Source organism: Armigeres subalbatus, chromosome 3, assembly GCF_024139115.2.
Source record: "Armigeres subalbatus isolate Guangzhou_Male chromosome 3, GZ_Asu_2, whole genome shotgun sequence".
Taxonomy (NCBI): Eukaryota; Metazoa; Arthropoda; class Insecta; order Diptera; family Culicidae; genus Armigeres; species Armigeres subalbatus.
In genome coordinates this window covers 304,881,557-304,907,566 of record NC_085141.1, presented here as the reverse complement: position 1 = coordinate 304,907,566, position 26,010 = coordinate 304,881,557, and the positions used below count along the sequence as shown (strand labels likewise).

Below are 26,010 nucleotides of genomic sequence, written 5' to 3'. Positions count from 1 at the left end.
ATAGTCTAGATGTTAAAATATGTTTTGTAGTAGTCTCATAAAAATTAAAAAAAAAATCAAGAATTAATGTCTCGGTTGAAAAGGTGAAATGCTCATACTGTTTCTTCAAAAATCTGTACTACTGTACACCGCAGTTTAATGGTAAAGTGACAAGTTATTGCAAACAAAAAATTGTTAAGGTTTCACCGCAAAGGTATTATTGCGAAATCAAGTGGCGGAAAATGTCAAGTGAAGCAATGATGTCGCTCAAGAATAAATCCTTCTGTGAAGGCATTGATAATGAAGAAAATCAAGGGGAGAATTCCAACTTGAATGCATCATCTACGTGAGGAATGAAAAGAGAAAACAAAATTAAAAGTGGAGTGTCGTCGTTCCAGCCCATAATGAAAAGGGCGTGAAATGCAGCCGAAAGCAAGGGAACCCATCCCTACTAGAATAAATGTGTTCCGTTTGTCCCTGGTTGGGGGAATAAGAGGCCGTTCGCCCTCTCCATACAATGTGTTTCTTTAGATGAAGATAACAAGTGTACGATGGCGGTCATGCCCAAGTCAGTCAGTGCCAAATATGGGTGCGGGTTTTATTTTTATAGCGATGCTTAGTGACACCGACAAATGGTGGAGGGGGGTACCGGCACCTAATTGGAAGCATTAGTGCAGAAGAAAAAGCGAAGCCACGGCCTGTGTTTATGGAAGCAGAACGTCGTGAACGGAGGATTATACTTGTGTGTAGCCGTCCCAGATCGCCGATCGTCAGCGTGGGAGTTGGATTCTATGCATCATCATTATTCCAATCCAGAACAGAATAGAAAGAAACGCCTCAGCAGAATGTTTCGTATCCATCCGTTCATTAAATTTTCCAGAACATATACAAATTTTCAGCTGTCTGGTGGTTTTCTGCCCGTGCGTCCACTTTTCGCCGTATTCCATTGTTTGTATTGCCGATCCGCACAGATGATTAGGTCATGTAGAGTGATAGTCGTAAATTCGCTGATTCGTCTCATTCGATAAAATCAAAATAAATACGTTTCAGTTGTGCAGCAGTACTACGAAGCCGATGTCAACAAGGAGCACGTCATCCGGGGTAATTCGGCCATCCTCAAGTGTTTGATTCCGTCTTTTGTGGCGGATTTCGTCGACGTCGTTTCCTGGACCGACGAGGAGAATTCGTACGTGTATTCGGCAACGGCGGATGACAGCAGCGGTACATAGCACGATGGAGTTTTGCTTGGCGCATTGTTTTGCGTACTTTTTCATCCGTTATCCATTTCCTGGTTTCCCCTCGATGATTTTCTGTTTGTGACTCATGTTTCCTCGGTGCACACGTGGAGCGGATGCTCGGTTTTAGATGAAAGCGTTTTGGATTGGTAGATTTATTATGATCAGGAATGTGTTAATTTCGGTTCGATGGCAAACTCAAGTGTAGAATAACAGAAAACAGATTACAACGGAATCAGACATTTAAATTTGTCGAATGTTTGGATGTTTTTAAAAATAGAAATGCAATTCTATGGTAATAATTCAATTTACATTACTTCTGAAACACTTTTCCTAAAATTGTGAAACTAGAGCTTAATACGGATGCTAATTTGTTTTCTGTTGTTCAACCATAGTGCAGCTCTTCTGTGAATCGATCCGTAGTTCCGATTAATCACAAATCGTCAACATATTCCAGTGATCGCCCAGTACTACGACGTGGACGTCAACAAAGAATACGCTATTCGTGGCAACTCGGTCCTAATGAAGTGCCAAATCCCGTCCTACGTAGCCGATTTTGTCCGCATCGAATCCTGGCACACGGATCAGAACCAAAGTTTCTACATCAACTCCACCGAGAACGACGAGGGTTCGTTGGTTGTCCTCTACCTTGAGTCCGAAGCTTTGTCCAAACATTTTATGTTTTTTCCCCACCCCCATGAGTAAACTGAATATTTGTTCTGTTTCAACGTTTTCCTTTTGAACCGACAGTCGTCCAGCAGTACTATGAATCCGAAGTAAACAATGCGTACGTAATCCGTGGCAATGCAGCGATTCTCAAGTGTTCGATTCCGTCGTTCGTGGCCGATTTCGTGACGGTGGTTTCGTGGAACGATGACACCGGGAACGTCTATCAATATCTGGGAAACCGGAGTCACGCGGATGCCGATTTTGAAACCGGTTCGATTTCGCTTGGATTTTCTCTTTCAATCCTAATTCCTTCAATATCCTTAGAAGTTTATGTTTTTGACAGTGAACCTTATTTTCCGTTAAATGAATCGGATACCGGTCTACTTTGCAGTGGTCAATCAGTATTACGAAGCCGAGGTCGTTTCCGAGTACGTTATCCGAGGGAACACAGCCGTGTTGAAGTGCAACATTCCTAGCTTTGTGACGGACTTTGTAAGAGTTGACGCCTGGATCGGGAGTGATGGTTCCCTCTATAATGCCTCCACCTTCGACACCGGTATTCCTTAGTTTGTATCTGCGTAGCTACCGCCAGATACACTCCAATCCTATACAGTTCTTTGAGTTATCGTTCATCATCCTATTTTACGTTTCCGTTTACTTCGTGCAGTGATTAATCAACATTACGGAGCGAATATTATGATGGAGTACGTTATTCGGGGAAATGCGGCAATCCTCAAATGTTCCATTCCATCGTTTGTGTCGGACTTTGTACGTGTCGAAGCCTGGATCGACGAAGACAATAACGAACTACTACCATCGGATGATTACGGTTCTTAGATTCTTAACTGTCTCTCGCTAGATCCATCTTTCCTTAAAATCCGTTCAAATTGCTTTGAGTTTTAACCTTCATCGTTTTTTTCCACCTTCATTAGTTATCAATCAGCACTACCAGCCGGAGATTTTAACAGAGTACGTAATTCGTGGCAATTCGGCTATTCTGAAGTGCTCGATCCCGTCGTTTGTGTCGGACTTTGTTCGCGTCGAATCGTGGATCGACGAGGAAGGAACGGAGATGACGCAATCGGAAAACTACGGTTCGAATTCACTCGAAAGAAATTCTACTCCTCTATTCCTTCACCGCGCATTGCATTATCATTTTGATTTGGGACATCTCCTTTAGCGTTAAACTTTTGGTTTCTTCCAGTGGTCAATCAGTTCTACCAAACCGGTTCCGAGGACGAATACATCATTCGCGGGAACTCGGCTATCCTCAAATGCAAGATCCCTTCGTTCATTGCCGATTTTGTCTTCGTCGAAACGTGGCTGGATAGCGATGGAAATGAGTACCATTATCACGAAGACGAAGGCAGAGATGGTGATTCTTACTCAGCTCGATAGCGTCCTTTAATTTCCATCCTTGGTCCTGACTTGAGTTCAACCCATTGAGTTCCCATTGTTTCCTATTTTTCAGTGGTCAATCAGTTCTATCAAACGGACGGCGAAAATGAGTACGTAATTCGGGGTAACTCCGCCATCCTGAAGTGCAAGGTTCCGTCGTTCATAGCGGATTTCGTGTTTGTCGAAGCATGGATCGATAGCGATGGTAACGAGTACCATTACAACGCTCAAGAACACGGTTATTGATATTTGTCTTTTCACTCGTCGTACAGTCCTTATTCCTTATCCAATCCGTATTTTCTTTCGTGGCAATCCTTCTAAAAAATCTGATTTATATCCACCCGCAAACAGTTGTCAATCAGCACTACATAACCGAGGCTGAGAACGAGTACATCATCCGGGGCAACTCCGCCATTTTGAAATGTAAAATTCCTTCGTTTATCGCCGATTTTGTGTTCATCGATGCGTGGATCGATGACTCTGGCGAAGAGTACCGGTTGTCCAACAACGATGATCATCATGGTTAGAATTTAGACAAAATTGCGTGTTTCGCCAATCCTAGCATCCATCCTGTTTTTTAGTTTCCTGCCTTTAACGCCATTCTTCTCTGTGGTCGATTTCAGTCGTCATTCAAAGCTACGAAGCGGAAGCAGACAACGAATACGTGATCCGTGGCAATTCGGCCATTATGAAGTGTGAGATACCCTCATTTGTGGCGGACTTCGTTGCGGTTGATCTATGGTTTGACTCCGATGGGGCCGAATATTATCCGGGAGATGATCGCAGCCTAGGTTAGATCTAGGGTTTTTGTCGTCTAGAGATTCCTAATATCCTCGATTCCTCGATATTTGAAAAATGTTTTATTTCCGTTATCGTTGTCAATCTGAATCTACTCAAATTATTTCGTTTCCTTTCGTAATTATTTCAAATTATTTGCCAGTCGTATACGAACGCTACTCTTGGTCTTGCATTATTCTCCTAAATCTTCATCCAAATTTCTTCATATTCAACGAAAATATTCTCCAAAAGTCTCGATTGCCAAATTACTTTAATTAGAATCTGCATTTGTAACGCCACTGAAACACTTTCAGCATCCCAAGTCCCTAATCTCTGCTGTGTCTGCTATGGTTTTTTTAGTTGTTCATCAGCACTATCAGATTCGAGTCAACGACGAATTCATCCTGAACGGAAACGCAGCCATAATGAAATGCTTAGTACCATCGTTTCTGCAAGACTTCATAACCATTGATTCCTGGGAAATCGACGATGAGATTGTTACCATTGATATGGACTCGTTGGGTTTGTCCGCCGTTACTAACTTGTCTGTTCCTTTCCATTTCCTAAATCTCCATATTATTGTTTCACCCTACTAATCAGTCCATCAAACACTTCTTCGACAGTTGTTCATCAGTTCTATCAAACGCGTCTGACGGATGAGTTCGTCCTGAATGGAAACTCTGCGCTCCTGAAGTGTCTTATCCCATCCTTTATATCGGATTTTGTTTACGTCGACGCCTGGATTTCCGACGATGGCGAAGAGTACCATGCCAGCAACGACGACCTTGGTATTGATTTTCACCTTTAAGGTCACTTAGTAAACCCATCCCATTCATCCTTTCCCGATTGCCCTTTTCTGTTATCGCGCGTTTCTAACCTACCTCGAATCACTTCCTGTTTCAGTGGTCCACCAATTCTACAAAACCCGCGTCATCGACGAGTACGTCCTGAACGGCAATTCCGCCCTCTTAAAGTGTCTCATCCCGTCCTTCATCGCTGACTTCATAAGCGTAACCTCTTGGGTGTCGGATGATGGCACCGAGATCGAGATGAATGATGATACCGGTACCCTTCGATTGATATCTTCTCGAATGTAACCACTTCCTTCATCCCAATCAATCCAAATCGTTTGAGTTTTCGTGCCCTTCTACATCTTCTCATGCCAAAGACATTTGTGTGGAATTTCTCTCTTTTTTCCCCGTTCTTCTTCCAGTGGTGAACCAGTACTACGAGGCGCAGGTCTACGACGTATTCGTCATCAAGGGCAATACGGCGCTGTTCAAGTGCCAAATACCGTCCTTCGTGGCCGATCACGTTGAGATCGTAGAGTGGGTAACCACCGATGGGCAGACGTTCGCACTGGACGACAGCTTCGGTACGGGTCTGTTGGGGATAGTCATTCGATTACGCGATTCTTCCCGATCCTTCTCGAGTCTTACGTGGGTTTCAAAATTTTTAGAAACACTTTTAAGTTTGTACAATTTTTTGTTCGATCCCTCACCCAAGATGATCCCATCTTTTGGCTTTAGTTTTGAGTTTTTTAAGCTCCTTATCCGCATTCTCCAGGGGCCTCACGGCCTACCCATCCCGATATTAATCCTCCTTCCCACTAGCCAGTAAGTTAGATTGTAAGATAAGACTGCTAGCTACTCGTTCGATGTCTGCTCTTTGTTTGCAATGCGTCGTTTGTATTGAAAGACGACTCCGAAAAAAGAAACGAAGGAAAATATCAAAAATCATAACAAGCAACCGTAAACCAATACACATACGGAGGGTGGCAGGTGCAATTCAACGGTCTCCGTTCCTCATTCTTGTCGTTAAGGAAACTGGTTCACGGCGCAAAGCATATTCAAATGGAATATGCAAAAAAGTTCGAAAACGATGATGTTTAACAACGATCTCTCTGTTGCCGTCGTCGTTGTCGTTTGTATATATTCAATGTAAGTGGCATCCAGTTAAATGGAAGAAGGCTCCTTTCGAATGAAGAGTGACATTATTATCGTTAAAGCTGTGTGGAACGAACGTTGTTCAGCGATTTTTTTTCCAAAGTAGGATCCGTTTAACAACAAATAATATTTATTTGGATGTTCCATTTAAACATCTTTTATATCCGATTTCAATAATCTTATCATTCTGTTTTTTATATATATTTTATAGAAGATCATCTTGATTACCAGATATTCAAAGCAAAAGAAACAACTCTTCAAATGAAATTTAAAAAATATTATAGCAGTGCAGTGATGAAATATTTTCTTCAACAATGAGATATCCTTTAAAAAACAAGATTAGAGCTCTGTTAAATTGTCAAAGAATTGTCACTTGTAATACACAGCATGACTAAGATGGCATTAGTTATTCAGAAGGTTCAAATTGGTCTGTGTGGTATTTTGAGCAAACGGCTTAAAAGCCAGATGTGTTGCCGGTAATGCGTGTAAAAAGCGCTATTTTTGTTTTAGCTGAATTTTATAAATTTCGAATGGTTTTTCAATTAATCTAAATTTGCTATCATGAGATAACTGTACCAGATTTGGTCATGTTCCTAATTTGACCAGTTTCTCGCATAACTCTGACATAGCTCTAAAAGTAGAGTTCATCAATATACTTGCCGAAAGCTTCCGAATGAATATAAATTTAGGGATTTTCAAGAACCTCGTGCAAATAGTGGCCCGGTCTCAGCAAGAATTATTCAGGAGCTATATCCCTTATGCTTCTGCGCTGTTGAAACTGATCGCTAACCTCATATATATCGAAGCATGAATAATCATCCTTATTTTACATTACTTGAATGTTGTTAAGCCATGTTCTCTGTTGGCGAATATTTATTTGTCCAGGCTGAAACGCCAAATAAATCACCGAAAAAAAAAATAACCCGAAAAATTAAATTCCCAATAATATTCAGAAATTGGTTATCTGTGATCTTTAGCGGATTAAAAAACTAGGGAAAAACTGATATCCTGCCAATTTTGATAAATCTTGACGAATCTTCCGAATGATTTCCTGAAGCATTTTATGAATACAATAATGGACAAATGCAGGATTTTTTCTTCGTGAATTCCATTGAGATTTTTTCAGAAATTCCTTTAGGAATTCTTTCCTTTAGTAAAACCATACAAAAAACCTGAAATCTATCTGATAATTTGATGGAAGAATTCTGTACTGTACTGAAGAAAGGAATAGTTTCTGATGGCCATCCAGAAACCACGTGGTCATATGGGGGAGGGTGTTTGGAAAATGACCACGATAAGCCACATGGGGGAGCAGGGGTGTTGCTCTCGAACCACGTGGTTTTTTTAACACGAAAATTTTTGGTAAATAACAATAGCGGTGTAAAAAAACAAATCATCAAAATGTAATGATTTAATCATTAAACGCAAAGCGCATCTTAGGGCCGATGCCCACGTAGCGTCTTTTCAATTCAGTGTTAAAATGAATTTAGCATTAAGCAGCGAGAAAACCCGGTAACGCAGCGTCGGTCGCAACGCCGATGCATATCTGAGTTATTTGGCCAACTTAGCTTTAGATCCTATTTCCATAAAAAATAAACGAAAAAGCAGGTTGCGTTTCAGTCGCAATTTTCACAAAAAAAATTGGGAAAGAAAAATGAAAAATATTTTTTAAAAATTCCGCCGCAGATGGTTTTGGCATCACGCCGCCGACACTTTTGCATCAGCGGACTACAGCTACAATTTTGAAAACTGTTCATGTTTTTACAATAATTCAAGAAAAATCTTCAAAAGAATGTCTTGTGGATATTCAGGAAAAATCCAGTAAAAAAATTTCCTGAAAAAACTTTGACCTTACTTCATACAATCCTGATAAAGTGCTAGCATTCAGAATGTTTTTTGAACAATTCTCTCTGGAAAATTTTGCTACAAATTGGTCATGAAAAAAAAAAAAACAAAATATCGCCAGTGTAAATGCCGAAAAAAATTCCATGTGAATTCTGTCTGAAAATTCAAAACAGTCTCGTGGGAAATACATATAATTTTTGGTGGAAAAAAATGTTCATATTTTCATATTTTTTTTACATTCTAATGAATTTCTTCGACAAGTTCTTCCGAATCTTCACCAGAAATTCTATTTCATTTCCAAAATAAGTTTTCGAGCATTTTAGGGAGTGCACTTCAAAATGTTTAGTCTCCAGTTAGCCTTACGAGCAAAGGCATAGGATTGCCAATCCGGAGATGACGAGTTCGATTCTCGTTCCTGTCTAGGATGTTTTCGGGTGTCAAACATTGTCGACACCCTAGGTATAATGTATCCTTCGTACTTGCTACACAAGATATATAATCGTACAATTGCTGGCATTTAAAACTTTCAATTTATAACTGAGGAAATGCTAATAGAATAAACTAAGTTGAAAAGCAGACCAACTTCCAGTTGGAATATGGAGCCATAGAAGAAGAAGAAGACTTCTAAATTTAAATAGCCAATGCCACATGAAACACTTTGATATTACCGTTGATTTTTTGTTTTTGGATTTTTGTTTTCAAATTTGGAATTTTGAAATGAAATTTTTTACGCTCTTTGTGAAAAAAATTATTCGAGGCATTATTTAGAATTTTCACGGAAGAGTCTATGGATTATCTTCAAAAAATACTTTGGATTTTCAAAGAATAAATCTTTAGAATTCTCAAGGTTCGCTTTTTTTTAATTTGCACCATAAATTCTTCCAAAATTTCATGGGAAATTCATTCTTCTTCGGAAAGTCATTTTGATTTCTTTGTAGGTTCAGCTAAACATTGCTGTAAATCTTTACCATGCAAAGAAGCACAAGAAATGATTTAAAAATTTTAAGGAATTTTCACATCAGAAAATCTTTAAAATTTTGATTTAATTTTCTAAGGAATTCCTATTGGAATTGCTTCTAAAGTACAATCTTCACAAGTACTACAAAAGTGCAATTTTTTTCGTTATTTCCACTTGGAAAAACATCGAAATATCCTCGGGAAATTCATTATTGGTGTTTTAGATGAACTTTTTTTCGATTTTCTACTGGAAAATCTTAGGAATTTCCATCGGAAATATTTTGGTATACTTCAAATAATTTCTTTTGGAAATTAAAAAAACTGCTGAAAATTTCTAAGATTTTTTTTGAAAAACGAAAAAAATTTCCATTGGAAATTTAGAAGAATTTCCTTTGAAGATTCATTAAATTTGCCCAGGATTTTGAAAAAAATCTTTAGAGATTCTGTAAAAAAAGTAAGCTGGATTTTTTTTTCTAATTTATGCCGGAAGTTCTTCGGAATTTGATGTTTATTGGAATTTTCATGCCGAACCTTTTACCGAACCTTTTTTAGGAACTTTTCCACAGAATTTTGAAAAAAAATCGTTGAAATACTGAAGATTTTTCCGTGGAGACTCCGAAGAATTTCTTCTAACTATTCTGAAGGGTTTCCCTTGCAACTCCAGAATAATTATTCTTGAAAATTAGGAAGATCTTGGAATTTAAAATTCATCCAAGCAATACATGTAGGCAATTATTTAGGATTAAGAAGCCTAGTTCTTATGATATTGAATAATTAGGCTAATTGATCGAAAAATTTGATATTTCACCTAATTAGAACATTTAGGTGCATTTTAAATTTTCGATCAATAATGCACAAAATTCTAGTAGTGCGTATGAAAAAGGTTATGACATAGAGAAGTTTGCATTTAAAAAATCAACATGAAATTCTAAATAAAATGCTTTTTAAATTCATAAAAGGGTCTTAGAACTAAGAAGAGTCCGGCGATATGAAAAAAAGTGGCAGTGTTCCAGAAAAAAACACTCCAATTCCTAAAACAATCTAGGGTAATAAATAGTGTTATAATAACGATTGAAATTGAATTCCAAAACAAATCTCAACCCTTTCAGGACGGATGGGTCATATATGCCCAGCGTTTTAGATTGGCTATTAAATCACAAAAGAGAGCTAGACCACCATTTTCTTAAGTAAAATTGTTCATCTAGATATTGGTTTTACAGAAAAAAATATGGGAGCTCAAATTTGACTGACCCTGAAAACTCAGTTATCCGAAACTTTGGGAAGATTTCGATTCTAAGAGCATGCAAATGAAGTTGAAATGTTTGAATCATTCTGAACACTCAGATAAGATGGGTCATCCTGAACGTTAAGCCAGTGATTGCTCTCAAGTTCAGACCACGACTTCTCAGGTGATCAATCATGACATTTGTAATGTCCTCATCATCGGTAGGTACCCAATCCGATGAAATAAGCACATGATCCTAATTTCCATTAACATGAGATCTAAGAGACAAGGTACCCAAAATTATCTTGAGTCAACATCAAGCTGCACAATGACTATGCCTTTTTTGTAGGGCCTTAGAAGCACTGGGTTCACGGACTTGGATGATTAAGTAGTTCAAACAATACGACTTCCAGGACGTTTTTAAAACCTAAAAGTTTTGTATAACCTAAGTCGAGTCAAGTACGAACCACTGAAGACGACCTTACTGTTGAGGTCGAAATACGTATCTGTCAAGGTACAATCAAGTGGTGGAATTAAATGGGAAGGTACAAACTCGTCTTATGACAAGTAAAGACATTCCATTCCAACATAATTTTTTTAACTAAAAAGTCTGTAGTAGCTTGTACAAATAACAATTGCCATATCAACCCAATGGACCTAATGAGATATTATATCATACATCATTCATAATTTGGTTAATTGGATAAATCGAATGATCCGAACTCCAAAATGATAATTGATCTATAATACATTCATTCTTCTATGAGTCCACCATTGACTGAAGCATATTCGAGATATGGAATAGAAGTTCCTTGGGAAATTATTCGAAAGACATCAGAGTGAACGAAAAAATTTGTTTAGTATGGCATCATTGGATTCCACGAGTCAATATCAAAATAAAATTTCAATGAAGAATTAGAAATTTTGAGAGATGAGCCAGCTCTAGATTATTTATTAGAGAAAAAATAGAATCTTCGAAATAATGAAAATTTATAATTTCCATGCTGGGTTTTAGTTTGATTTTGAATCAGTTGAAATTGTCCATCTTCAAAATTGATCGGATTAACCATATGTTTTAGTTACATAGGTTTTTTTTTAATTTTTGTGCTTGAAAAAAAAACCACGTGGTCAAAGGGGGGGGGTCTGCCAAATAACCACGATAGACCACATGGGGGGGGGTTGAAAATCTTCAAAAATATGACCACGTGGTTTCTGGATGGCCCCTGATGGGATTCCTAAAGAAATTTCCAAAGGAGTACTTAAAGGACTTTCCGAAGGAATTCCTTAATTAATCGTTGGAATATCGGAAAGAACTTATGAAGACATTTCCAACAATATATTTGACGGAATTTTTGATAGAATTTTTAACGGATTGACGATTTCCCAAAGCGATTTTCGAAGAAATTACAAAAGGAATTTCGGAAGGATTTTCTAAAGGAATTCTCGAAGGTAAAGAAACTTACAAATTATTTTCTTAAGAAATTACTAAAAAAACAAAAGAATTTCTATAGGAATGTTCTATGGATATTATGAACAAAATTCGGAATACCCATAGCAATTTCTGAAAGAATTGCGGAAACAATTTCAGAGCATTGTTTCAAGTAATTCTCTAATGGATCTCCTGGAGAAAGCTCTGAATGATTTGCTGGCGGAAGGTCTAAAGGAATTTATGGAGATTTTTTTTATGAATTCCTGAAATAATTTCTAAAGAAATACCTCATTTATTCAATTTCCCAAGGAGCTCCTAAATGAATTGCTAAAAGAATCCAAAGAAATGTCTAAACCAATTTCTGGAGAATTTCCAACACGAATTTTCGTAGCCTTAAGGTGACTTGCGGTGGCACTCCAATCTCTTTGTAGTTGTACGGTTGTACCATAAAAATCATCAACTTAAGATTAGTAGTCGTGAGAAACTTGACTACCAACACCTACCAATCTACAAGGCAGACAAAAATAACAACTTGTTTTGTTAACATCCGACTACCGTAAACATTGCATTAATGTGAACGATTTCAGTCTGAGTTGTACGCAGGATTACTCAATACGGTTTAACTATGACATAAATTAACGAAATGTGTCCGAAAATCAACAGATTAGCTTTGATTTACGTTGATTTTTATGTTTTATTTTTTCATGATGCTAGCTGTTTATGTTCACATATCGTGACATTGTTGCCAGCTGTTCAAACACACCAATAGCATAATTGAAATTTACTGCGTTTTCTTTTCAATTTTTCAAGACGTTCCAAAGTAGAATAATGAAGATATAATTATGACATTAATAGATAACAGGTTGGAGAGAGATTTATTATTTTTTCGATATTTTACATGTTTTCACTATGATTTCACAGAATTTCATGTTGACATCACTGCCTGCTGCGATAGGTAATGATCAATGACTGCTTGCATACGACGCTGCCGACGACGAGCAACCGACGACGTCGTTGGCATGCGCGGTGGGAAGAGGAAATTTTTTCACTTAGTTTTATTCTCATTGAATCGACGCCAAATGTGCACTAAATGATTCGATTATTTCGACAATAAGTAGGTTTAGGTTCAAACTTAGTTCTGATACTTTTTCTTGTGAAATGGTGGTCAGGTTTGGTTTTTTATAATAAAACTAATGTGATCGGTGCTATTCGCAGTGAGGAGGTGGGTAATTGTAAGATTGTGTTGGTGAGCCGCAGGGTAGCCATTCTGAATGACACCGTAAGAGGCCTTAAGAAATTTCCAAAGGTATTCCGAAAGAATCCCCTATGGAATTTTTCAAGAGATTTCCGAAAGAAATTTCAAAATATTTTCCACAGGTATTTCTAAAAGAGTTTCGGAAGGTATTTCCGTAGAAATTCCTATAGGATGTGTTTCTAAATGAATGATTTAAAGAATTTCAGAAATATTTCCAGGAGGAAGTTTACAATTACGAAGGAACTCCTGATGTAAATTCTGTAGCATTTTTTAAATTCCTTCCTTCATCCGGAGGAATTTGAAAATTTATTTTTAGATTTACTTCCGAAGTTGTTTCCAGATCATTTTTCAAATGAATCCATGGAGGAATTTCTAAAGGAAATATTGAAGCAATGTCCAAAGAAATTATTGGAGAAACCTAAGAATGTCGGAAGTTTCTTCAGGAGTTCCTTTCAAAAATCCTTCAGGAATTCGTTCATAAATTCCTTAGGAATTTCATAGAATTCTGTAATTTTGGAAGGAGTTCCTGGGAGAATTTTTGAAGTATATCTCAAGGAACTAAGAAAATTATTTTGAGCTTTTTAGTGGAATGTCTTCACTTGTCATAAGACGAGTTTGTACAATCCCATTGATTTCCACCACTTAATTGTATCTTGACAGATACGTATTTCGACCTCGACTCACAAGTCGAGTGAAGTACGAGACACTGAAGACGGCCTTACTGTTGAGGTCGAAATACGTATCTGTTAAGATACAATTAAGTGGTGGAATTCAATGGGATTGTTCGATATCGTCTTACAACAACTTAAGGAATTGCCGAAAGAATTCTTGCAAGAATTTCCGGAGGTCCTAAGATTTTTTTTAAAGGAATTTGAAGAAATCGATGTGGAAGTATTGAACTAATTTCTGAAAGAAATTTCGTAGATATTCCTGGAAGAGTTCTAGAAAGAATGAATGGTTTCATTTCCGGAGGATGTTTTGAAGAAATCCAGCCGGGAAGAATTCGTGAAGTAATCTTGAAAAGAATTTTCGAAACATTTTTAGAATGAGTTAATGGTGAAATTTCCGGAAAAAACTACCATGGCGAACTTCTATTTATAGTTTTTTTCTCAACATCCTTTAGGAATTTCTTCAAAAATACGTGCAGGAACTCCTCCGAAATTTCCTTTAGGAATTCTATTTGAAATTCCTTTAAAAATCCCATTATTTTTTTCAATATTCCTCCAGAAATTTCTTTTGGAAATTTGTTTCGGAAATTCCTTCCTGGTTTATTTTTTAAATTTCTTCATGAATGCAGTCGGAAATTTTTGAATAAGTTGATTTGGAAATTCCTCCTGAAAAACATTTAGAAATTCCTACAAGAATGCGTCTACAAAATCCTCCAGAACTTTATTCCGGAGCTCCTTTACAAATTTCCAATAGGATTAATATGAAAAACGAACAGTGGGTAATGTCTGTGACATAACCGCGAAGTGGACGTAGGACTTGACTTGACCATGCCTTTGAAGATGTATAATATATCCAAATCTCTCACGTCACCTAATTTGTATAAAAAATCGGCGATAACAGTCCAAACATTATTAAAACAATTTTCATGAGCAATATAAGAAAAAATATCTCAAAAAGAAAAGCTCTCAATCGATTTTTTATCTAATAGTGGAATTTTTTGTGATTTATTTCATTATATGTACAGTGATCGTTCGCTAATTGGGGGACGACCTCACCCCAACTAGCGAATGCCATTCGCTAATTGGGGCGTTTTGACAAGCGTCAATGTTGTTTACTTTTTGCATTGAACAAAGGAAAATTTTACGCGCCAGAAAATATCGATCCCGCCAAACACGGAAACAAAACGTCAACGCGTTTTTGACATCACATTCTGACGTTTAGCTGCTTTTTAATTGGGTTTCGCCCCAATTAGCGAACCCCCAACTAAAAAACGCCCCAACTAGAAAAACCCCCTTTAAGGGAACGTTCACTGTAACAGTTCTTGTTATGTCGGCACCAACATTTCAAAAGGGCGAAACTGCTTTTGTAAACAAGAGCTTCTCACGTCGCTGGTGGGCTAATTTGAGCTCACCCACGCAATCCAACACCACTGAGGGAAGCAGTGAATCCTCTTCTTTCATTCAATTGCTATGAATTGCGTGGGTGGGCACAAATTAGCCCACCAGCGACATGAGAAGCTATTGTTTACAAAAGCAGTTTCGCCCTTTTGAAATGTTGATGCCGATGTAACGGTTATGAAAAAATCTTGAAAATCTGCTACAGTAGCCGTTCGATAGATGCAAAATGTTTACTTTTCAGTTAGCGAATGCCGTTCGATAACTGCAATGCATTCTAGACGTCAAATGGTTGTCAATCGACGTCAGATGCAATAAAAGTGCATCTAAATGTGCAGCGCATTGCAGATGTCATTGAGTTTGACATCAGTTTGAAGTTTAGCGGTCCGATAACTGCAAAACTGTTGCAACTATCGAATTGCAGTTAAAAAGCATTGCAGTTAAATGACTTGCAGTTATCGAATGTCTACTGTATTCGCGTATAACATTTTATCTCTAGAGTATTTTAGCATTTTTAAGAACTCTTTAGTAAGTCTATCAATGGCTCTCAGAAGAACCGTATGCTTTGAAAATAAACATTTTCTATGTCCATCTGTTGCGTCATGTTGCAGTGGATTGTAAAACTAATGTGGGGTGCTCCGGGTGGAGCGCGAAACCAAAGCTGTCTTCATGCAGTGTAGGTATGTGCCGACGTGTGTTGTTTCTCCAGATGGAACCAGCGGGATACGAACTGCCGACCGATGAACCGGTGACCAATTGCGAGCATTATCATTATCTTTCTTGGCCCTGATAAGGGCCGGAAATTAACTTTTTCATGGACAACTGCTTGACCGAAAGAGTTTCTTGTTCGAAACCAAAACACACACACGGTTTCTTCAAAAGCATCGCAATTCTTTCTCTTGCTTTTCTTCAGCCTGTCTCGGATCGATACTGATGCCGGCCAGCCTCGGCTCGACTCTGCTGCTGTTGCCGGTGGACTGCTGTGGGGTGGACTGCTTCTGGAACTTCTTCTACTGCTGTACTGATGGCTATGCGTCGGCTGATGTTGGCCTCGACTCTGCCGGGCCGAAAAAGTTGATAGTATGGACGATGCTGCCTTGCTAAAATGTGTGAATGCTGTCGAATCGATATTACTGTTACTTGGCTTGTCCCAGTCAGAATGAAAGAAAAAAAAAACCACGTTGCACTGTTTTATGCCTTCTCGTCAGACCCAGCAGCAGCTCATTCTCAGCTCCGACTGAAGGGCCTCCGAGTCCATGCGATATCGACTGAATAAAGAAATTATTTAACTCTTATAGCCTTGAAAAAGGCTATTTGTTTCGACTTGGTCCAACTAATAAGAAGGACTGAATGCTCTGTAAGCGAATGCACTTTTCTTTTATACTTAATTTTGAATCGTCTCTGCTTCCCGATTGGTCGGCCAATCAGTGAGCGTCTTGTATCCCGTTCCTTTGTCAACCAAAGCGTCATCATCATCGACACGTTCGTGATGGGCTTCTTCTTCTTTCTTTTGTTGCTCGCTGCTGGCGTCTATTTCCTAACGGGACTTTTCGCACGGTACAGGCCACAAGCCAGGCAATCGAGCTAAGAATTGCTGTTCAGGTGGGAAGTGCGGAAAATTTAGGATTGGTAGCTTGGGAGAACATTCAGTCACGTTCGCTTTGTGCGCGAACAGTATCAAACAATGTTTTTCTATATAAATCGATTAATAGCTTTTCATTTTGAGATATCTTTTTTAAATAGCTCACGAAAACTGTTATAATAATGTTTGGGCTGTTATCACCGATTTATTTATCTAAATTAGATTATGTGAGAAATTTGGACATATTAAGTGTCTTTAAAGGCATGGTCAAGTCTAGTTTTTCGTCCACTTCGCGGTCACAGTTCTTGTTATGTTACGGTTATAAAAAGAAAATCTGCTTTTCGCGTACATATAACATTTTATCTCTAGAATATTGGATTTTACACCCAAGTACATTTTCTAACGCGGAGGGTATTTAAAACTTTGATATTATATATATCAGTGGCTCTCAGAAGAACCGTTTGCTTCAAAGAAATACATTTTCTATGTCCATCTGTTGCGTCATGTTGCAGCGGACTGTAAGGCTGATGCTGATGGGTGCTCCTGGGTGGAGCGCAAAACCAAAGCTGTTTTCATGCAGCGTATCCGCTTGACGTGTGCTGTTTCTTCAATGGAACCAGCGGGATGCGAATTGCCTTAATGCAGCATGCGACGAACCAGTGACGAATGCCACCCAATTGCTTATTATTAACTCTCTTGGCCCTGATAAGGGCCGAAAATTAACTCCTTTCGGGGAACTGGTTGACCGAGGGGGTTTCTTTACTCGAAACCAAAACACACACACGCGATTTCTTCAAGAACATTGCAGTTCTTTACCTTGATTTTCTTCAACTTGTTTCGGCTCGATACCAATGCCGGCCGGTCTCGGCTCAACACTGATGCCTGTCGGTTTCAGCTCTTCATTGATGCCGGCTTGATGTTTCGGCTCGACTCTGCTGCTGCTGCCGGTATCTCCTCGGCATTGGTGCAGTGTCGGGTCTGTAGAATGGGCTGCTTCTGGAACATTTTCTGCGGCTGTACTGGCATGCTTTGGCTCATGATGGCCTCGGCGCTGCAGGGCCGAAAAGCGGATGATACGGACGATGCTGTTTTGTGAAAAGTTGCGAGTGCTGTCGAATCGACGCTGCTGTGGCTTTGCTTGTCCCGGTTAGAAACAAAGAAAAAAAAATCGTTTTGCGCTATTTTATGACTTCTCAGCAGACCCAGCGGCAGCTCATTCGCTGGTGTCTGCATCCATCAGAATCAAGCGAACAAATGACGCGAGGAACAAGCGGTACCCATATTTAGAGGTTCCCTTGCACTCAATGTTTTGCTTTGAAAACAGTTTTAGGCCTATTGAAACAAGTTTTTCGGGTCATATCAAGTATGAATATGAAAGGCATACTTAAGATCTGTCGATTAAGGGGTTTTCCGAAGAGATCTGTTCACTGGGACAAACGCTATTATCATTCAAATTCTTTCAACACAGCGTAACGCGGTCGATTTAGAAATATTGAAATAACACCCGGTATAGTGAAGAGAGACGTAAGTCCTACGTCAAAAGCTGTACACATTTCAAGCTTAGATCTTCAATACCAATACCTTACTCGACATTGGCTGTCTTAGACATGTAGGCAACCCGACATCAGTTCTGACTTTGACAGAACTTTTGCTCAACATCGACAAGACGATTGTTCGACATAAAACATGCTTAAAAAATCTTATTCACTCAATATTCGGGATAATCCTTAGAATCGTGTGAACTGGAGAAAACAGTAACAATAATGCCTCTAGGTCAGCGGTTCTCAACCTTTTTCTTGAGAGGTACCCTTTTGCACGAATTAAATAAGGTACCCCTATTTTTTTGCTGTAAATGAGTGTAACTTATAAGATATATCAAGCATAATTTTCATAACGACGTATGTAACAAATATGAGGATTCGAGAAATCCTTTGCTGAAAGTTGGCAAAACTTTTTCTAAAACTGTTTTAAAACTAAATCTTTTTTCAATACTTTTTTCCGCTGGCATGCATCATTACAAGACACGTAATAAACGTGCTTCACAGTAAAGCTCAGTTCATTCAAATTCATTGTGAAAAACGATAAAATTATACATACACCGGTATGCTACACGTACGTCGGTGTACATTGGTCGGTTTTCCATAGTGCACGATTGACGCAACTGCAGTTTTGTTTTGTTTGGATTTTTTGTTACATAGGTCGCTCTTAGTTCCCATATGTTAAACGACGTATGTAACAGTGAGACTTCAAAAATAGAAATTTTTACATACGTCGATTCGCAAAAAGATTAAATTAAAGAATTTTAAGATCTGAAATCAGTAAAATCGATGCGTATTATATAAAGCCGCGTGTGATTGTCACGTTGTATTAAAAACCCCGTTTTGTTTACTTTTGTTACATACGTCGTTATGAAAAATTATGCTTGATATGAAAAATGGAACTGAAAACTAACGAAATATATGACTCTCCATAAACATAAAGTTGGCTGAAATTTTCATTATTCTAAGCTCTTGAAGAGAGGCTTCCGAGCCTCTTGAAAAACGGCTTTCGAGTCACTTAAAAGAAGGCTTATAAGCATCTTGAAATGACGCCTCTAAGCCTCTTGAACGTAGGCTTCCAAGCCCTTAGAAAGATGAATTTCAAGCCCCTTGAAGAGAAGGCTTCTGGGCCTATTTAAAGGAGGCTTCCGGGCCTCTTGAAAGGAGGCTTCCGGACCTATTGAAAGGAGGCTTCCGGGCTTCTTGAAAGGACTTTTCTGGGCCTCTTGAAAGGAGGCTTTCGGGCTTCTTGAAAGGAGGCTTCCGGTCCTCTTGAAAGGAGGCTTCCGGGCCTCTTGAAATGAGGCTTCCGGGCCTCTTGAAAGGAGGCTTCCGGGCCTCTTGAAAGGAGGCTTCCGGGCCTCTTGAAAGGAGGCTTCCGGGCCTCTTGAAAGGAGGCATTCGGGCCTCTTGAAAGGAGGCTTCCGGGCCTCTTGAAAGGAGGTTTTCAAGCCTCTTACTCGACATTGGGTGTCTTAGACATGAAAGCAACCCGATATCAGTTCTGACTTTGACAGAACATTTGCTAAACATCAACAAGACGATTATTCGACATAGAAAATGCTTAAAAATTTTATTAACTCAATATTCGGGATAATCCTTAGGATCGTGTGAACTGGAGAAAACAGTAACAATGATGCCTCTTGAAAGGAAGTTTCCGGGCCTCTTGAAAGGAGGCTTCCGGGCCTCTTGAAAGGAGGCTTCCGGGCCTCTTGAAAGGAGGCTTCCGGACCTCTTGAAAGGAGGCTTCCGGGCCTCTTGAAAGGAGGCTTCCGGGCCTCTTGAAAGGAGGCTTTCGGGCCTCTTGAAAGGAGGCTTCCGGTCCTCTTGAAAGGAGGCTTCCGGGCCTCTTGAAAGGAGGCTTCCGGGCCTCTTGAAAGGAGGTTTCCGGGCCTCTTGAAAGGAGGCTTCCGGTCCTCTTGAAAGGAGGCTTCCGGGCCTCTTGAAAGGAGGCTTTCGGGCCTCTTGAAAGGAGGCTTCCGGGCCTCTTGAAAGGAGGCTTCCGGGCCTCTTGAAAGGAGGCTTCCGGGCCTCTTGAAAGGAGCATTCCGGGCCTCTTGAAAGGAGCATTCCGGGCCTCTTGAAAGGAGGCTTCCGGGCCTCTTGAAAGGAGGCTTCCATGCCTCTTGAAAGGAGGCTTCCATGTCTCTTGAAAGGAGGCTTCCATGCCTCTTGAAAGGAGGCTTCCATGCCTCTTGAAAGGAGGCTTCCATGCCTCTTGAAAGGAGGCTTCCATGCCTCTTGAAAGGAGGCTTCCATGCCTCTTGAAAGGAGGCTTCCATGCCTCTTGAAAGGAGGCTTCCATGCCTCTTGAAAGGAGGCTTCCAGAAGATTTTTAAAATTTGTTCATTCGTTGTCCTGTCCTTTTGATCTTTTGTCCGACAGCCCTTCATCCTCTGTGCTGGTTGTGGAGCGCAGGATTCAATAGTCTCCGAATTACTGATCGCCTGACAAGACAACATTCTGAAATAAAAAAATATACATATATCAAAACTTTATCAATAAGTTTTGATTAAAATTGTAACATTACCGCCATTATGCATTTTTGTCTGAGGAATTTCCTGGGTCCTGCGAAGGTACCCCCAGGGGTACATGTACCCCACGTTGAGAACCGCTGCCTTAGAATGTTTCGCCGGGAATCCTTCCGGAAGCTGCTCCATGAGCTACTCTTCTGTCGAAAGTTCCAGGAATTCCTCCGAAAGTTCCACTGCGAACTCCTCCAGGAGTTTCACTTGGAATTCCTCTGGAAGTTACTTTGGCAATTCCTACGAGTTTTTTTTTTGAAGTTCCATCCGACGATATCTTTGAAAGTTACTTCGGCGATACCTCCAGAAGTTGATCCCGAAATTTCTTCCAAAGTTCCTTCGGCAATTTATCAGAGATTTAAAAAAAAACATCTACTAAAGGTATTTCTCCGAAAATTTCCCCAGAAATTACCACGAAATCTAGTAGAGTAGAGTAGTTCCTTTAGCAGTTACCCTTAAAAAATCAACTAGTATTTCCTTCCGAAATTTCCCTTGAAAATTTTCTTCGCCCCAGAAATTCCTCTGGAAACTATCTAAATTTTCCCGGCAATTTCCCCATATGGTACGGTCCATAAATTCCTTCAAGAATTCACCCAGAAAACCCTCCGGCAAATTCCTTTAGGAGTCCCCCTGGAAGTTCTTTTAGAAATTCTTCTGGTTTTTATTTTCATGAACTCCATTGTTGTTCCTCCAGAATTATCTCATGGTATTTGTATCGGGAAACTAATCTTTTGTGAAGGATTTTTTGTTGTTGCAAAAACTGAGAGATTTCACGAAGTAATTGCTGGAGGTCTTCTTGAAGAAATTCACGAAGGAATTCCTGGTTTGGATTCCAAGAGGAATTCCTGGATAAATTCTTGAAGAAGTTTCCGATGGATTTCCCAATGGCCTACCTGGATGATAAAGGGCTTTGTGATCGTATGGCTACCACTTCTGCCTAATACGCAGGAAATCATGGGTCCAATCCCAGGCCCGTTCCATTCTCCTACTTTGTATTTTTCCATATATTTATCATATTCCAGAAATGGACGTATCCCTGACGAATTCATCTCTTGATCAAAGGATTATACCACAATTCTATGGGGATTAGAGTGATTCAAATTTTGACTTTTTTGCTCCCCTATGCTTAAACGATTGTATTTGCCATTTTAATATTCCTCCTATTTTTTTTTAGTTAATTTGGTTGTAATTTGACTGTACACACGTCATTTGAAGTTTGTATGGAAATTACTGTGAAAACTGACCCTTATGTGGAAGACCGTTCCGTGAGGTGGCCCATGAACTATTTAAATAAAATTCACACATTGCCTACACAGAATACTTCTCAAGCTGAAAGGCAGTTGTTGTTGCGAAGCGATTTCTCGTTTGGAAGCAAAGTTATGAGGAAAACTTTTTGCTCATTATTGATATTGATGTTATTCTTTTACGTGAAATTGAATTTCCCACGATTCAGTATTTCCTTAATAACTTTTCTTGCGAGCATCAAATCGTTTCGCAACAAAGACGGCCTGTTTCCTTGTAAAATTTCTCATGTTGCCGATGTACTTATATGTTGTTAGAGCTTGAAGGGAAGCGTTGGGGAACGGTTTTCCATGAAAGTTACTGTTTTCATAGCAATTTTCATACAAACTTCAAACCGCGCGTGCTCACTCAATTTACATCCAAATTAGCTAAAAATTTGGGAGGGTTAATTAATATAAAGGCAAATGCAATTGTTTAAGCATCGGGGGGCAAAAAGTCAAAATTTGAATCACTCTAATGGGGATGCATCTTCAGTGCATGCAAACGGCATGCATCATTAATCAATTGTAATGTCCCGTATCAATATTTTTGCAGATGTATCACATTATCAAGCCGTCTAGCAAATTTTCAGGTTGGAAATTATCTCGTCTTCTCTGGTCATAGAAGTATCATCGTGTTAGCCTCATAATATACGAATGCAAAAATGGTAACTTGGCTTAGAAACCTCGCAGTTAATAACTGTGGAAGAGCTGCGAGGCGGCTATATCCCAGTGGGGGATGTAATGCCAATGAAGAAGAAGAATCAATTATCAATGAGGTTATATGTAGCGATCATGTAAAATTGTTGAAAATATTACTTCAGTAATGAATTTGAATCTGCAACTTTGAGTCTTTTTTCTTAGATATAGCTGTGCGTGAGTTTTATGATTCAAAATTTAAAAAAGATTTCATGAAATATATTCCCTTAAATTCAAGGAGCGTTACCACGCTGGTTACACAATTCAGCATATTGTCCAGTTACCACTAAAACAAAACAATCGAATAGATGCCCAAGACGCCAATACACCATACTTGTAACCCAACAGCATCTGATACAGCGTCCACCATCTAAGAATAACCCGGTTGCGTTTATTCAATCGACTTCAATTTACAAATTGGAACCACCACCTTCTGTCATGCTCATGATTTAAAACTGAGCAGCACCAAATTGAGTCTCCTGCTCACAGTGATGTCACGTTGTTGCTGGATGGATAAAAACCGCATCTTTCATTGTTTTATAACGGTCGCCGTAGGTTATTTTCGGGATCACAAGGGAACACCATTTGGCAAACATATGGCATCAATCTCATTTACTGAATACGCTCCCGCGCTGTGCCTTTCCGTCAGTCCACTCAGTAGCCCGTAATCCGTTGTATGATTTTCCCCCTGCTCTATGGTGGGAAGATCTGCTTATTAGATTGGGTGAAATTTCGAGAAGCGACGTCGGCCATATTTCACTTTCGCAGTAATTCCCTTGGCAAACGCGAACGGTGGTTGAATGCCTAACGTGCTTTTCGTTTTCTTTCCATACTGGACTGGAATGACACCCATCTGTATCGCTAGTCATTATTTCCGTCGTATTCACTCGACGAGATTTACGGCCCAAGATATTGGCTTATGGTGGCATGGATGGTTTGAATTTTTATGCAAAATATGGCAACGGCACGTTCATAAGACTCAAGTCCTTGGCTTCAACTCTCCGTCGTCGGGAGGATGACGAATAGGAATCACTACGAAACGACATGACAAGTTCACGGTTATGACGACCAACCGCGAATCCAGTCACATAAATGCTGCGGCATGATTCAACGGCGTCGTCGGCACATTGACTATCATCAGTTCGATTCAAACACAAACGACGATGTGGAGAACACCCAATGTTTCATTCAAATCTACGCGGGAGATAATATTGAATCGGAACCGAAATTCACGTTCATTCTTTATTCATTCATGTGTAGCTTTTTTTTTGCGAAAGCAGATCGACACAGAATGCGGCAATCTTTGTGTATTGCTGTCGGTTTGCATTCTCTTGTTCGTTTGTGGGTTTTCACTATGGCGGTTGTATATTGTCATAGGGTCCTGTTTTACAAGTTCCCGCGAAAATTGGGTAGCCTGGCAGTGCGCACTAAAAATATTGCGCAGAAAATGAACCCTTTGTTGGAATTTGGAGGGGTGAAGGTTTATCCAATATTTTAAATAGGGTACTGTATGAGAATAATTTCAAAGGCGTAAATTAAAGTACCCACGACTAAAAAAAAAATTATTCAAGAAGAAAAAAAAATGTTATTATAGCAACTTGTTTCCTTCGGTTTAGGTCTAGCTGTGAGATGTGCACATACAAAGAAAAACAATTACAAACTTAACTTAGAAACCTCGTAATTACTAACTGTCGAAGTGCTTAGTGAGCACTAAGCACCAAAGGAAAGACAATCATATAGGTTTTTAACCCATTCCCGACATAACATGCGTAGAGCTGCATCAATACTTCTCGCAGGAAGCAACTACAGCTAAATGTTTTGGCCATGTAATCTTCCAATGAGATTATCATCTGTTTGAAAATAAATAATTCTTGCACACCATAGTTTAAGAACGCTATTTAATAATTTAATGCAGCAGTTCTCAACCTTTTTCTTGAAAGGTACCCGAACTTATGCTGTAAATGAAAATAAACGTATTTTTAGGATATTTATATTAAAAAATGGACCTGAGAACTAACTGGATATATGGCTTAGGGTAGTTCAAATTTTAAAAAATGTTCGAAAACTCCAGCTCCCATATGCCTATTAGCTTTTTTTTGATGATTTCCTGGCAAAATTTTAGGAAATTAGGAGGTGGTTTAATTAGTTAACCGCAGGTTTCGTTTTTTAAAAGCTCTTTCGCCCATTAGGCATCACTGAGCTGATTATCTTGTTTTCACTACTGTTCTAATTCGATTAGAACAGCGTCATTTTTTTATTTCCATCAATACATTTGTACATTTGATACATTTAGATATATTGGTGCGGTCATCGTGCTGATTTATTCACTTCTACTTTATCGGCATCGTAGAACTGAACATCGCACTTGCTTACGCTGTCGCAGTCCGGTCCACAGCAGTCCGTTTGTGTAAAGCCATAGTTCGGTTATATACATTATACATCTGAGGATCATATGTCGCAGTTACTGGTTGACAGTCGAGCGTTGTACAAGCGTTCCCCATAGCCCCATCCGCTAAACACGTTTTCCAGTGACTGGACGAAGATTGGTTTGGGGGCTGGGAATCGAACCCATGTGGTTTCGTTTATATAAATTTCAAAAACGAAGGTTCGAAGGCTTTTAGAGGCTTCCAAGCTTCTTAAAAAGAAGCTCCCAAGCCTCCTGAAAGTAGAATTCCGAGCTTTTTGACAAGTGGGTTCCCGAGCCTCTTAAAAGAAGGCATTTTTAGAGGAGGCTTTTGAGCATCTTGAAAGGACGCTTATCAGCATCTTGAAAGAAGTCTTCCAAGCCACTTGAAAATATTTCGAGCATCTCTAATGGAGGCTTCCTAACCTCTTGGAATAAGGATTCTGAGCCTTTGAAAGGTGGCTTACGAGCCTCTAGAAAGGTGGCTTCCAAGTCTCTTGAAAGGAGACTTCAAAGCCTCTTAAAATGAGGTTTTCAAACCTTTTGGAAGAAGGCTTCCGAGCCTCTTGAAAGAAGACTTACGAACCTTTTGAAAGAAGGCTTGCGAAACTCTTGAAATACAGCTTCCGAGTCTCTAAAAAAGAGGGTCTGAACATCTGGAAAGGACCCTTTTTAGCATCTTGAAAAGAGTATTTCAAGCCTCTTGATAAAATTCCGAACCTTTTGAAGGGAGGCTTCCGAGTCTCTTGAAAGAAGGTTTTCGAGCCACTTCAAAGGAGGCTTCCGAGCCTCTCAAAAAGTGCCATCCACGCCTCTTGACAAAAGAATTCAAAAGAATTCTAAAAACGAGGCTTCCGAGCCTCTTGAAACGAGGCTTTCACGTTTCTTGACAGAATGCTTCCGAGCCTCTTGAAAGGCGGATTACGAGCTGCTTCGGAGCCTCATGAATAGAGGCTTCCAAGGTTCTTGCAAAGTTCAGTTTAATTTTTTTCCTTTATTGGGTGAAGAAAGAATTGAAATGTTCGAAGTGAGAGGTGAATGGTGAAAAGGCAGAGCTGGAGAAAGTTAAAAGTGAGAAATGAGATGTTCAAAAAGAACACAAAGTAGTGCAAAGGGAGTACTCAGTAGATGGAGATGTGTGCAGTAACAAATAAGAAGTGAGTAAAAAGACATGCGAAATGAAAAGTGAGAAAGAAGAGAAATT

At 39.4% G+C, this 26,010-nt stretch overlaps 1 protein-coding gene across 1 annotated transcript in view; it reads left to right on the top strand.

The window, feature by feature from the left end:
• Positions 1-26,010, top strand: part of LOC134225076 (cell adhesion molecule Dscam2) — a 246,615-nt gene that overhangs the window by 29,295 nt on the left and 191,310 nt on the right. Inside the window, exons 4-5 of the mRNA XM_062704860.1 lie at positions 1,030-1,200; positions 1,672-1,842. Of these exons, the coding sequence (XP_062560844.1) occupies positions 1,030-1,200; positions 1,672-1,842 (342 nt within the window). The remainder of the gene's footprint in view (positions 1-1,029; positions 1,201-1,671; positions 1,843-26,010) is intronic.